The 15,603-nt window shown below is 35.4% G+C and overlaps 1 protein-coding gene across 4 annotated transcripts in view; it reads right to left on the reverse strand.

Moving 5' to 3' along the window:
• The window catches only part of SLC38A9 (solute carrier family 38 member 9), a 97,694-nt gene that overhangs the window by 38,042 nt on the left and 44,049 nt on the right, over positions 1 to 15,603 (reverse strand). For 2 of the 4 annotated variants that reach the window (XR_014015500.1, XM_081230584.1), the window contains exons 3-7: positions 15,242 to 15,374; positions 11,706 to 11,827; positions 11,508 to 11,571; positions 10,785 to 10,878; positions 8,982 to 9,152 (exon numbers count right to left, since the gene is read on the reverse strand). Coding sequence is in view for 3 of the 4 variants with exons in the window: in XM_081230584.1 (XP_081086710.1) it covers positions 8,982 to 9,152; positions 10,785 to 10,878; positions 11,508 to 11,571; positions 11,706 to 11,827; positions 15,242 to 15,374 (584 nt within the window). In the remaining variant the exon portion in view is untranslated. The remainder of the gene's footprint in view (positions 1 to 8,981; positions 9,153 to 10,784; positions 10,879 to 11,507; positions 11,572 to 11,705; positions 11,828 to 15,241; positions 15,375 to 15,603) is intronic. The other 2 variants (XM_081230585.1, XM_081230586.1) reach the window with 2 other exon arrangements.

Below are 15,603 nucleotides of genomic sequence, written 5' to 3' on the forward strand. Positions count from 1 at the left end.
ACTAATTTAAGTTTGTCCCAGAATATAAGTATGATTTAAATATTATAAAATGTATTCACTTAATTCTCCATGTTAACAATTTAAAGGAGAAAAGCTTTACAATCATTTCAAGAGATGTAGATTAAATATTTAATAAAATCCAGCACACATTAATAAAAATGCTTAAGAAAACAATAGGCTAGAACATCTCTGAATTACTAAAGGATACAACCCTTTGATCCTACAACTAATGCAATATGTAATGGTGAAACATTAGAAAGATTTGCTCAGGAACAATATAAGGATGTCTACCAGCACTGCATCCATGCAACTTTACAGTTTAAAAAAAGATAAATATATCTATATGTGTATATAAGTAAACATATATACATGTGTGTGCATGTGCCTGTGTGTATATATGTATGTATGTACATATTAAATATAAATGTATGCATATAGATATGAATCATTCAAAAAATAATAACTAGAGAGGAAGAACTTTTCACTATTCATGGATGACATAACTACCTAAATAGAAAATCGGAAGTGAATCTACAAAATTATAAGCAATAAGAGTTCAACACATTGACTAGATTCAAGATAAATATTAAAAAATTAGGTTCTTTTATTATAACAGCAAAAAATAATCTGAATTTTTTATAATTAAAAACTATATCACGAGAAGCAAGAAAAACTACAAATCTGCAGCCTGTGGAAGGAAAACCACATTCACAGAAAGATAGACAAACGAAAAGGCAGAGGACTATGTACCAGATGAAGGAACAAGAAAAACCCTCAGAAGAACAACTAAATGAAATGGAGATAGGCAACCTTCCAGAAAAAGAATTCAGAATAATGATAGTGAAGATGATGCAGGAGCTTGGAAAAAGAATGGAGGCAAAGATTGAGAAGATGCAAGAAATGTGCAACAAAGACCTAGAAGAACTGAAGAACAAACACCTAGAAGAATTAAAGAACAAACAGAGATGAACAATACAATAATTGAAATTAAAAATAAACCAGAAGGAATCAATATCAGAATAACTGAGGCAGAAGAATGGATAAGTGACCTGGAAGAGAGAATGGTGGAATTCACTGCCGCAGAAGAGAATAAAGAAAAAATAATGAAAAGAAATGAAGACAGCCTAAGAAATCTCTGGACAACATTAAACACAACAACATTCATATTATAGGGGTCCCAGAAGAAGAAGAAAGAGAGAAAGGACCCGATGAAATATTTGAAGAGATTACAGTCGAAAACTTCCCTAACATGGGAAAGGAAATAGCCCCCAAGTCCAGGAAGTTCAGAGAGTCCCAGACAGGATAACCCCAAGGAGAAACACGCCAAGACACATAGTAATCAAATTGACAAAAATTAAAGACCAAGAAAAATTATTAAAAGCAACTAGGGAAAAATGACAAATAACATAAAAGGGAACTCCCATAACATTAACAGCTGATTTCTCAGTAGAAACTCTACCAGCTAGAATGGAGTGGCACGTTGTATTTAAAGTGATGAAAGGGAAGAACCTACAACCAAGATTACTCTACCCAGCAAGGATCTCATTCAGATTGACAGAGAAATCAAAAGCTTTACAGACAAGCAGAAGCTAATTCAGCACCACAGAATCAACTCTCCAACAAATGCTAAAGGAACTTCTCTAAGTGGGAAACACAAGACAAGACAGGGACCTACAAAAACAAACCCAAAACAATCGAGAAAATGGTAATAGGAACATACATATTTGATAATTACTTTAAATGTGACTGGATTAAATGCTCCAACCAAAAACACAGGCTCGGTGAATGGATAAAAAAACAAGACCCATATATATGGTATCTACAAGAGACCCACTTCAGACCTAGGGACACATACAGACTGAAAGTGAGGGGATGCAAAAACATATTCCATGCAAATGGAAATCAAAAGAAAGCTGGAGTAGCAATACTCATATTAGAAAAAATAGACTTTAAAATAAAGAATGTTGGGCTTCCCTGGTGGCGCAGTGGTTGAGAGTCCGCCTGCCAATGCAGGGGACACGGGTTTGTGACCCGGTCCGGGAAAATCCCACATGCCGTGGAGCGGCTAGGCCTGTGAGCCACGGCCGCTGAGCCTGCACATCCGGAGCCTGTGCTCCACAATGCGAGAGGCCACAACAGTGAGAGGCCCGCATACCGCAAAAAAAAAAAAAAATAAAATAAAGAATGTTACAAGAGACAAGGAAGGACACTACATAATGATCAAGGGATCAATCCAAGAAGAAGATATAACAATTATAAATATATATGCAACCAACAGAGGAGGACCTCAATACATAAGGCAAATGCTAACAGCTATAAAAGATGAAATCGACAGCAACACAATCATAGCACGGGACTTTAACACCTCACTTATACTAATGGACAGATCATCCAGACAGAAAATTAATAAGGAAACACAAGCTTTAAATGACACAGTAGGCCACATAGATTTAATTGACATTTATAATACATTCCATCCGAAAACAGCAGATTACACTTTGTTCTCAAGTGCACACAGAACACTCTCCAGGATAGATCACATCTTGGGTCACAGATCAAGCCTCAGTAAATTTAAGAAAATTGAAATCACATCAAGCATCTTTTCCGACCACAACGTTGTGAGATTAGAAATAAATTACAGGGAAAAAAAACGTAAAAAACACAAACAGGACGTCCCTGGTGGTGCAGTGGTTAACAATCCATCTGGCAATGCAGGAGACACGGGTTCAAGCCCTGGTCTGGGAAGATTCCACATGCCGCGGAGCAACTAACCTGTGAGCCACAACTACTGAGCCTGCGCTCTAGAGCCCATGAGCCACAACTACTGAGCCTCTGTGCCACAACTACTGAGTCTGCGCTCTAGAGCACGTGCTATGCGACAAGAGAAGCCACCGCAATAAGAAGCCTGTGCACCACAATGAAGAGTAGTCCCTGCTCACCGGAACTAGAGAAAGCCTGCACACAGCAACAAAGGCCTAATGCTGCCAAAAATAAATAAAGTAAATAAATTAAAAAGAAAAAACACAAACACATGGAGGCTGACCAATATGTTACTAAAAAACCAAGAGATCACTAAAGAAACCAAAGAGAAAATCAAAAAATACCTAGAGACAAATGACAATGAAAACACGATGGCCCAAAAACCTATGGGATACAGCAAAAGCAGTTCTAAGAGGGAAGTTTATAGCACTACAATCCTACCTCAAGAAGCAACAAAAATCTCAAATAAACAATCTAACCTTACACCTAAAAGAACCAGAGAAAGAAGAACAAACAAAATCCAAAATCAGTAGAAGAAATCATAAAGATCAGAGCAGAAACAAATGAAATAGAAACAAAGAAAACAATAGCAAAGATAAATAAAACTAAAAGCTGGTTCTTTGAAAAGATAAACAAAATTGATAAACCTTTAGCCAGATTCATCGAGAAAAAGAGGGGAAAAAAAAGAAAGAGGGAGAGGACTCAGATCAATAAAACTAGAAATGAAAACGGAGAAGTTACAACATACACCACAGAAATACAAAGCATCATAAGAGACTACTACAAACAACTCCATGCCAATAAAATGGACAACCTGGAAGAAATGGACAAATTCTTAGAAAAGTATAACCTTCCAAGACTGAACCAGGAAGAAATAGAAATATGAACAGACCAAGCACAAGTAATGAAATTGGAACTGTGATTAAAAATCTTGCAATAAGAGGGAAGAGATATGGGAACATATGTATATGTATAACTGATTCACTTTGTTATAAAGCAGAAACTAACACACCACTGCAAAGCAATTATACCACAATAAAGATGTAAAAAAAAAAAAACTGCAACAAACAAAACTCCAGGACCATATGGCTTCACAGATGAATTCTATCAAACATTTAGAGAAGAGCTAACACCCATCCTTCTCAAACTCGTCCAAAAAATTGCAGAGGAAGGAACACTCCCAAACTCACTCTACGAGGCCACCATCACTCTGATACCAAAAGCAGACAGATACTACAAAAAAAGAAAATTACAGACCAATATCACTGATGAATATAGATGTGAAAATCCTCAACAAAATGCTAGCAAACAGAATCCAACAACACATTAAAAGGATCATACACCATGATCAAGTGGGATTTATCCCAGGGATGGAAGGATTCTTCAGTATATGCAAATTAATCAATGTGATACACCATATTAACAAATTGAAGAATAAAAACCATATGATCATCTCATACATGCAGAAAAAGCTTCTGACAAAATTCAACACCAATTTATGATAAAAACTCTCCAGAAAGTGGGCATAGAGGGAACCTACCTCAACATAATAAAGGCCGTATACGACAAACACACAGCAAACATCATTCTCAATGGTGAAAAACTGAAAGCATTTCCTCTAAGATCAGGAACAAGACAAGGTTGCCCACTCTCACCACTATTATTCAACATAGTTTTGGATGTCCTAGCCATGATAATCAGAGAAGAAAAAGAAATAAAAGGAATACAAATCGGAAAAGAAGAAGTAAAACAGTAATTGTTTGCAGATGACATGATACTATACATATAGAATCCTAAAGATGCCACCAGAAAACTGCTAGAGCTAATCAATGAATCTGGTAAAGTTGCAGGATACAAAATTAATGCACAGAAATCTCTTGCATTCCTATACACTAATGATGAAAAATCTGAAAGAGAAATTAAGGAAACACTCCCACTTACCATTGCAACAAAAAGAATAAAATACCTAGGAATAAACCTACCTAATGAGACAAAAGACCTATATGCAGAAAACTAAAAGACACTGATGAAAGAAATTAAAGATGATACAAACAGATGGAGAGATATACCATGTTCTTGGATTGGAAGAATCAACATTGTGAAAATGACTATACTACCCAAATCAATCTACAGATTCAATGCAATACCTATCAAATTACCAATGGCATTTTTCACAGAACTAGAACAAAAAATTTCACAATTTGTATGGAAACACAAAAGACCCCGAATAGCCAAAGCAATCTTGAGAATAAAAAACGGAGCTGGAGGAATCAGGCTGCCTGACTTCAGACCATACTACAAAGCTACAGTAATCAAGGTAGTATGGTACTGGCACAAAAACAGAAATACAGATCAATGGAACAGGACAGAAAGCCCAGAGATAAACCCATGCACATATGGTCACCTTATCTTTCATAAAGGAGGCAAGAGTATACAATGGAGAAAAGACAGCCTCTTCAATAAGTGGTGCTGGGAAAACTGGACAGCTACATGTAAAAGAGTGAAATTAGAACACTCCCTAACACTATACCTAAAAATAAACTCAAAATGGATTAAAGACCTAAATGTAAGGCCAGACACTATAAATCTCTTAGAAGAAAACATAGGCACAACACTCTTTGACATATATCACAGCAAGATCCTTTAGACCCACCTCCTAGAGAAATGGAAATAAAAACAAAAATAAACAAATTGGACCTAATGAAACTTAAAAGCTTTTGCAGAGCAAAGGAAACCATAAACAAGATGAAGAGACAACCCTCATAATGGGAGAAAATATTTGCAAATGAAGCAAGTGACAAAGGATTAATCTCCAAAATTTACAAGCAGCTCAATATCAAAAAATCAAACAACCCAATCCAAAAATGGGCAGAAGACCTAAAGAGACATTTTTCCAAAGAAGATATGCAGATTTCCAACAAACACATGAAAGCATGCTCAACATCACTAATCATTAGAGAACTGCACATCAAAACTACAGTGAGATACTACCTCACACCAGTCAGAATGGCCATCATCAAAAAATCTACAAACAATAAATGCTGGAGAGGGGGTGGAGAAAGGGGAACCTTCTTGCACTGTTGGTGGGAATGTAAATTGATACAGCCACTATAGAGAACAGTATGGAGGTTCCTTAAAAATCTAAAAATAGAACTACCATACAACCCAGAATCCCACTACTGGGTATATACCCTGAGAAAACCGTAATTCAAAAAGAATCATGTACCACAATGTTCACTGCAGGTCTATTTACAATGGCCAAGACATGGAAGCAACCTAAGTGTCCACTGACAGTTGAATGGATAAAGAAGATGTGGCACATATATACAATGGAGTATTTACTCAGCCATAAAAAGAAACGAAATTGAGTTATTTGTAGTGAGGTGGATGGATCTAGAGTCTGTTATACGAGTGAAGTAAGTCAGAAAGAGAAAAATAAATACCGTATGCTAACACATATACATGGAATCTAAAAACAAAAAAAATGGTTATGTAGAACCTAGGGGCAGGACAGGAATAAAGACACAGGTGTAGAGAATGGACTTGAGGACATAGGGAGGGGGAAGGGTAAGCTGGGACGAAGTGAGAGACTGGCATGGACTTATATACACTACTAAGTGTAAAACAGACAGCTAGTGGGAAGCAGACACATAGCTTAGGGAGATCAGTTTGGTGCTTTGTGACCACCTAGAGGGATGGGATAGAGAGGGTGGGAGGGAGATGCAAGAGGGAGGAGATATGGGGATATATGTATATGTATAGCTGATTCACTTTGTTATACAGCAGAAACTAACATACCATTGTAAAGCAATTATACTCCAATAAAAATGTTAAAAAAAAGATCCAATGCAGCCATAAATAAATAAACAAACAATTTTTTTTAAGAAGGAAAGAAAACAGGTGAGGGGAACATGAAGGTTCCTTATGTTGTTCCATTTAATTTGTACATGTTTGAAATTTTCTATAATAAAAAGTATGTGTATTTGAATATTAAACTAAAACTGCTTTACCAAAGAAAAAATATTTTAGGGTCTTGAGAATAAAATAAGTCTAAAAATAAGATATGTAAGACCTTTATCAATAAAAATTTAAAAGATATTTAAAAAAACCTAAATAAATGGAGAACTATTCCATGCCATGATCATGGACAGTAAGACTCAGTATCCTAATGATATTATTCTGTCCACATTTATAAATCCAATGCAATGCCAATCAGATTCTAAAGTCAGTACCCTAATGACATCAATTATGGTAGTGGTTGATACATTAAGGTACACTGACTGATAAATTCAATACAATTTCAATCAAATTCTGATTGGAATTTTTTGTGGAATTTGACAAGTTGATTCTAAAATGTATGTGGAAGAGTTGTGGACCATAATGAAAAAGACTGAGTAATTTTAAAGTAAAAGAAAAACTTCCAAACCACAGAGCCACCATAGACAAAGTGAAGATAAGTCACTAACTGGAAGATATTTGCATACATTAATGAATAAATATTAGTATCCAAACTTTACAAAGAGTTCCTATAAATAAATAAGAAAAAGACCAACAATCCCAAAGGAAAATGGGCAAAGGATATAACAAGCTATATAATGTCCAATTAAGAAAAGATGTCTGGGGGCTTCCCTGGTGGCGCAGTGGTTGACAGTCCACCTGCCGATGCAGGAGACACGGGTTCATGACCCGGCCCGGGAAGATCCCACATGCCGCGGAGTGGCTGGGCCCGTGAGCCATGGGCGCTGAGCCTGCGCCTCCGGAGCCTGTGCTCCGCGATGGGAGAGGCCACAACAGCCAAAAAACAAAACAAACAAAAAAACGTGTCTGGGATCATTCCTTATGAGGAGAAATGCAAATTAAACCATATCCCCACTGGCAAAATTTAAGTCTGATAATATCAAGTGAGGATGAGGATGTGGAACAAGGGGAAGTTTCATAAACTGTTGGCAGGAGTATAACTGGTATAAGAATGATAAAGAACAATCCCGTAATTTCTAGTGAAGTTGAAAATGTGAATATTCTAAGTTCCAGCAATTTGTCTTATAGGTACATAGTTTGAAGAAACTCTCCCACATATACACAAGGAGACAAACAATGATGTTTAACAAAATCTTGTCTGTAACAGGAAAGTACCTAACTGAAAACAAATTAAATAGCAAGAGAATGGATAAAGAAGTCACGGTACATTCATATTATGGAATAAAACAGTTAAATTGAACTAGAACAATGTATTATTGAAGATGATTACAGAAAAAAGCAAGTTGCAATAGCATTTATACAGATTAAAAACTTGCAAAATAATACAGTATGTTGCTTATATATTTATATAGTAAGATAACAAAAACATGTAGGTACCACTATTTTGTACCAAAATTAGGGAAGAAGGAAAATGAGATTGAGAAGGAGTACACCTGGGGCTACATTTATAGGTCTGTAAGAATAGAGAACTAATGTAAATATGGCAAAATGTTAAGACATGAAAACTCATTTGGTGGGTACAATGGTATTTCTATTACCCTCTGCATTTCCTTGGTAGTTTGAAACATTTCATAATTTCTCATACAATAAAAATGATTGTTAATAAAAAAATTAATTAAAATGCTAATTTTATAGTTTAAAATAAAAATAGAATTTATCTCCCTCACCTGCCTCTCAAAAGCTCTTAGGAAAATTAGCTATTGTAGTTATTTTAAAACTTATTTTGAAATTTGGTTTTCATGTAAATCTAGATTTTAAATATATAGGGCTTATTTAATAATATATTTCCCACATAAATTCCACTATTCTATTGTTTCCTAATTTTAGATCCTAATATTTTGAAAATACATGACTGAAATTTGTTTCTTCAAGACTCTACACATTGAATTCTTTAGCAACAAACACCAAGGAACTTCATAAGTTTTTCTGTTACACTAAAATTTTGTGATAAAAATTGAGCAATGCTTAAAACATCTGTTAGAACTTAGAAATATTTTATGTTAATTAGAGAATTTGAAGGAATATTATTTATTCAAAAATTAATTTTTGGAAATTAACATACACATTATATTTGAGATCATAACCATAGAAAACAAACTGAATCAAGTATATGTTCTAGAATTACAAATATTACTTTTTACTTTATTAATCCCAAGGCCAGAATTTAAGGTTGAAACGAAAACATTATAGTAGTTATTGTATCTGAAAGTAACTGTGTTAAAGCATACGATATGGATACTTACTAAAAATAAACTTTCCAGTATTAAAAAGAAAATTAGACATAAGCACCCAATACACTATCATTGCTCCAATGAGAGACACCAAGGAGCAAAGGAGACTTGACCACTGCCCAAAGGAGCCAAAATAATATCTGCAGACATCTGGATATTCCCAGGTAGTGGTATCCACTGATGCTAGATAAAATATAAAAGGGAAAGAATAAAATTAGATGTTAATCATATATTCCATATTCATAATTTGTGCTCTCCAAATTAAATCAAAACATTTAGCAAAAGATTATGGGTATTCCACCACCAGGCATTAGACCATATTATGAAATAACAGTAATTAAAACATTATATACAGCAGAAATTAACACAACATTGTAAATCAACTATACTTCAATTAAAAAAAACAAAAACAAAACAAAAAATTATAGAACAAACCATAAAAAGAAATGTAGGTGAATGAAATAGTACAGGTAATCTGAGAAGTAGATTATAGTATCATAAAATTTTATAATTAATAAAAGCAAGTGATAAACCAAGGCTAGAAGAAATCATCAATAAGGGACAGAAGACATTATCCAATATTTGGCATACTTAATAATAACATAGAGGAAAGTTTTGAGTCATACTTCACACCACATGCCGATTTAAATTTCAGATAATGAGGGAAGTGGGGAAGGGCAATAGAGCAGTAGAGGAATAAGAGGTACAAACTATATATTATGTATAAAATAAGCTATAAGGATATATTGTGTAACATGAGGAATATGGCCAATATTTTATAATAACTATAAATGGAATATAAATTTAAAAAATTGTGAATCACTATATTGTACACCTGTAACTTATATAATATTGTACATCAACTATACTTCAATTTAAAAAAATTTGAGACAATTGAGTTAATTTAAAAATTAAATAACAGAAAATTTAGATGACAATGTAAAAATAGCACCTGAAAGGTTATCCTTTTCTATCAACTGAAGAAATAGAAATTACAGTGGAAAAGATAGGCAGATATAAACAAACTAATACAATACAAAAGCCATTCAAATATTGCATAGGAAAGAAATTAACAAAAAATAACAGGTAAAGGGCTAACTGTCTACCTCATATAAAGAATGTAGCATATCTATAAGAGCACCAAGGGACTTGTGGATAAATGGGAAAGGGATATGACTAAATAATACAATTGAGAGAAAATGGACCATTGCTTAGTAGAGACAGAATAAAACAGGAGGCAAAGCCTGGTCTGTTGATTCGTACTTGCTAAGATTCAATGAAATAATGTATGTCTATTTAGGTCCTAAACTAAAACAACCTAAAAAGGTATTTCCCTGATCTAAATTATAGAAATGAGTGGAGGTAACGCGTTGGTACAACTTTGAGAATTCATTACAAAGGACACATTGCTCACATTTTCATACTTACAATTTCTACTTTTAGGAGATTCCAACATTTAGATATTTTGGTAGGGATAGGTCAAAACAAGTCACCATAAACTGATAAGAATCACAGAATTCTCAATTTAGTTCTAGCAAAGACCTTATTTTTAAAATACAACTTTTAAAATGATTCTTATGAGGAAATTAGCACCAAAGTAAATGCGCTCTGCAAAGAACTAGACTCTCAGAATTTCAAAGGCGGCCACTACATTCATTAACATATCAGTTCAGTCAAATGCTATGAATTAGAGAAGTAAATCTTTAGGCAGAAAATAGTTAACACATTTCTGAAATGTACACATTAGTGATCTACCTCAACATAAATTCTTAGTACCCATATCACTCATCTGTTTTTACAGTGGCAAGTTCTTACATATGATAGCTCGTGATTTCACCACTCTGTAGCAGCAATAAAGTGTTAAAAGGCCCATCAGCATGATGACACACATTCCAGTAGTAAACCCAGCCTGTTTAAAAAATAAAAATACAGAACAACATATATCATCATTTTAGAATAAATTCATATATAACCATATTGTTTCCCATAAACAATTATGATTAAAAACCAGACAACTAATGTAAAATTAAATATAATCATCTAGGGACCTCCCTGGTGGCGCAGTGGTTAAGAATCTGCCTGCCAATGCAGGGGACACGGGTTCCATCCCTGGTCCAGGAAGATCCCACATGCTGTGGAGCAACTAAGCCCGTGCGCCACAGCTACTGAGCCTGCACTCTAGAGCCCATAAGCCACAACTACTGAGCTCACGTGCCACAACTACTGAAGCCCGCGTGCTGCCACTACTGAAGTCTGTGTGCCTAGAGCCTGTGCTCCACAAGAGAAGCCACCACAAATGAGAAGCCCGCGCACCACAGCGAAGAGTAGCCTCCACTCGCCGCAACTAAAGAAAGCCCATGTGCGGCAACGAAGACCCAACTCAGCCAAAAAAATAAATAAATGAAATTAAAATAAATAAATATAATCATCTATTTTCTTTAATAAATTTTATGTAGATTTATTAAAACCTCTATTGTAAAACTTAAAATACAAAGAGAAAAAAAATTCTGGCAAAAAGTGTGCTGAAAATTATATTACCTGTTTTATGCCCCAAGGAATACTCAGTATAGATGTTCCCATCATGGTATTCCAAATCATAAAACTGAAAGCAGAGTAATAGCAGTAAAAATATGACGTTTGACTCTTCAAACATTTTAATTAAGACAAAAAATTAAAATAATCAATAATTTTTGTTTACAAAAAGTTTGTTATGCTCCAAAAAGTAGTTTTACTCACATGGTTACTAAACTGGTGTTTTTACCGTATCCTTCAGTGTAACTTTGAAGTTTATAAGCAGAACCCAATGGACTATACACATAGCACTCTTCTGGAGCTGGAACTACATGATCTGGGGCAACCTGGTTAAAAAAAAAAGTACAGAAATGTTAGAACCAGTAAATGTGCAACAGAGGATATTTTCTATACAACAGAGTACCTGACTCTAGACACATTTCCAAATATCATGAACAATTAAATAGTGTGTGTATCTGATTAATAAATATAAAAATTATTTTTCAAATATAGTAGAAGATCTAAAGGAGCAAGAGTTTAAATACTATAAGCAATAAACTGTTCATCTCAAATGAGAATGAATTCCTAGAGTATGCAATTGTCAAAATATTTTTCTCTTGATTTTCATGAGACAGGAGGAAGAAGAGCCAGCAAAGACCTAGATTAAGTAATTCTAGATGGAGGAGACTTGGGTCTTAAGTGAGGGAAATTTTAAGAATGAAGTGGTCACCAAACTCCTATGTGAAGCTGGTTTTAGCAAAGAGGCAGGTAGGGAACTCAAACTATAAAGAATTGAGGAGTCAACAGAAGGGAAAGAAAGGAATAATAAATATGGACTATTCTTCTAAATGCTTTGGTACCAGAAGAAAAAGGTGAGCTAAAGTGGCTTAAGGAAAAGGCAAAGCAAGTGTCCTTAAAGACAGAAGATGTAAGCAAAAGGGAAGGAGCCAATAGAGAGAGGTTGAAGACGTACACAGAAAGAACAATTGAATAGATACACATTTTTATACACATAGCTCCCACCTTACCCTGACACATTTCTTTGTAATTCTACCTCCCTATTTTGGAGGGACAAAAAATACGGTTTCCTGATGGAATTCTGACCGTCTCCCTGAGAACTGCCCTTTGAGAATATGTAGTCCTTACACGTAATATTAAAGACATAGGAGCTGACTGGTATAAATCAACAGTCTTTTATATCAGTACTTACTACGTAAATCTACAACTCTGTGCTAGGTTTAGCATTCAAGTAAAAATAATATACAACCCTTAACTTCAAGAAGTTTAAATTCCAGTTGGAACACATGTGAAACAATTAGAAAATGCTATAAGAATAAAAATTAAGTGTTCAACTCGAACAAGGAATGACAATAATAATGATAACAACAGCAATGGGGACTAGAATAGTTGGGAAACACCTCAAGAAAGTGGAGCATTAGGACTCAGCAAGTAGACAGGATACGAACTGGTGCAAAAAGAAAAAATATCAAATCCCTTTTTTTTTTTTTGCGGTACGTGGGCCTCTCACTGCTGTGGCCTCTCCCGTTGCGGAGCACGGCTCCGGACGTGCAGGCTCAGCGGCCATGGCTCACGGGCCCAGCCGCTCCGCGGCACGTGGGATCTTCCCAGACCGGGGCACGAACCCGTGTCCCCTGCATCGGCAGGTGGACTCTCAACCACTGCGCCACCAGGGAAGCCCAAATCCTTCTCTCTTTATGCATATGATTGGTGGTGTCTTGTGGGCAAAGAATGTCTTGAATGCCATGCCTGGTGTGGCTTTGGAAACAACTATTTCCTATAGATACAAAAGCATATATGGAAATAGGTCTGCTGCCTTCTCTTTACCCTCGGTCCTCTTGGGTGTGAGTTCTGCTGTCTTCTACTATGGAGTAAAAAGAAAAAATGGGCAGGACCATGTCTGTATCAGGCAGCAGATAAACCATGATATCTAGCAGAGCAAGTTCAGAAAAAGTGAAAATCAAACGTTATCAGGGATAGGATTAGAAGCTACAGGATAAGAAATTATTAGGAGAGACAGAAAAATTGGAAGATTGGATCCCACACTCTCGTTAGTGGTCTAGGACAGTGCTTTTCAAACTTGAATGTTCTTGTGATTCACACAGAGAATTTGTTAAAATACAGATTTTGATTCAGTAGATCTGGAGCAAGGACTGAGATTCTGCCCTTTTAACAAACTCTCAGTGATGCTGATATTGCTGGCCTGTGCAGGCCACACTTTTATTAGCAAGCATCTAGATGTCAGCATTGTCCCTACCCTTCCCCAATTTAGAGTAAAAATATTAATGTAAGTGGGGAAATTTTCAGAAATAAAAAGGTGTAACTGTGTAAAGACTTGACACCTGTGGTTTCATATTACTCTTCCCTAAAAGGTCTTTCAGGAAAAATAATTTTGGGATTCTCAGAAAATGAGCATGGATGCATACACACAATCATTAAAAATGGTCATAACATATTATTAATTTTAGATCACTGTTTATATACTTTGATTAACTAGACTCATCTCACTGTCAGTTAACAAAAGGGATTCAACTTGGTGTACAATGCTGACTTAATTTCCAGGCAAACACCATATACTCAGACCTAGACTGGCCCAGTTGGTATCTCTGAAGTTTGCTTCCACAAGTACAGTCTCTAGGAGGTCTGAACTAGACCCAGAGATACTGGATTACTTCTACTCCCCAGAGGGCTTAGATAAGTCTGACATGGAACTAAGACTTTATCACAACTATTGGTGTAAAGACCTAGGGGAAGAAAAAGTGAAAAAATTGGGGAAAAAAATTATCCCACCCAGAATATTTTGGAAGTCCCTACTATGATTACACAGAAGGAGATCTTAATAATTTACAAGGCTTAAAATGAGATATCTGTGTTCAAGTGACTAGCCCAGTCCTTGCCCCTCAGTAAACATCTAGAGTGTTGAATTCCCTTCTCCCTTTTTATTATTACCTATAAAAAAATCATTATTTTTTTCTCAGAATGCTTCATTTTTCTTTCAACTTCCAAATTTCTGAATATCGGTAATTCTTATAAGAAATGAAATTACTTATATATTTTTGATTCTAAGATAATAACACAGATTTTGTAAGATCAAGAGTCAACAAACCATAGCCCATGGGCCAAATCTAGCCTTCAACCTTATTTTAACAGCCCCTTTGGTAAGGGGCTGTTTAAATGATTATAAAACAAAAGTAGAGAAGAATATGCAACAGTAGGTGGCCCACAAAGCTTAAAATGTTTAGCATCTGCTCTTTGACCCTGCTTTTTGATCTATAAAAGGACATTACCAAATAGGAAAATATACATATATATATATGTATATATTTCAGTTTCTCACTCCTGTAGAAAATGTCTAAAAACATTTTTCCCTTGTAGCTTCAAACTTAAAAATTGAATAGACTAACCAGAACTTGTTATTATTTATGTTATTAATCAATGACCTAAACTACTTCAACAGTTTATCCTCCTCAAAGCTTTTAGGATTGTGGATTAGCAGAATTTAATCCAACAAATCTCTAGGCTGTTGTCAATGTAGAGAGATTGTTTCAAATCTCTCTATGCCAGGCTAATAAGAATGAACTAGCCTGAGATGTAAGATGTATTAATTAATATCTTTGACTTTCCATGATGCTGTCCTTGGAATATGGCCAGCAAAAAGTTCAACCACTGGGAGCTGCCGTGGCTTATGTCGTTCAGTTCATTTCAACTTAACCTTAGACAATTAGCAATGCTTTGCCCCTTACCAGTGCCTTGTCTGCAGGAGCAGTGAGCCGGCTGTAGTAATGAATCCTCTTGTTCATTGCAGAGGCATGGTCACTAACCCTCTGAATGACATCATTCACATTGACGATGTTTGTGGGCTCTATATAGAAAGGCCTAGAGAAGGGAATATACACTTGACAAAGAACGTTCAGGCAGAAATTCTGGAAGTCAGCCACTGAAGAAAATAACTACTTGTCCTCCATTAGAAATGGGATGTACCAAGGCAAGGCATTCACTTCTCACTTTTGGTGGGAAAAGAAAATGTCACAAGAGAAGTATTATCCAATCCACAGAATAAAGCTTTTGTTTCATAATGCTATTACTTTAAACACACTTTTTTAAA

The sequence above is a fragment of the Mesoplodon bidens genome (genome assembly GCF_964165515.1).
Source record: "Mesoplodon bidens genome assembly, chromosome: 4".
Lineage (NCBI taxonomy): Eukaryota > Metazoa > Chordata > Mammalia > Artiodactyla > Ziphiidae > Mesoplodon > Mesoplodon bidens.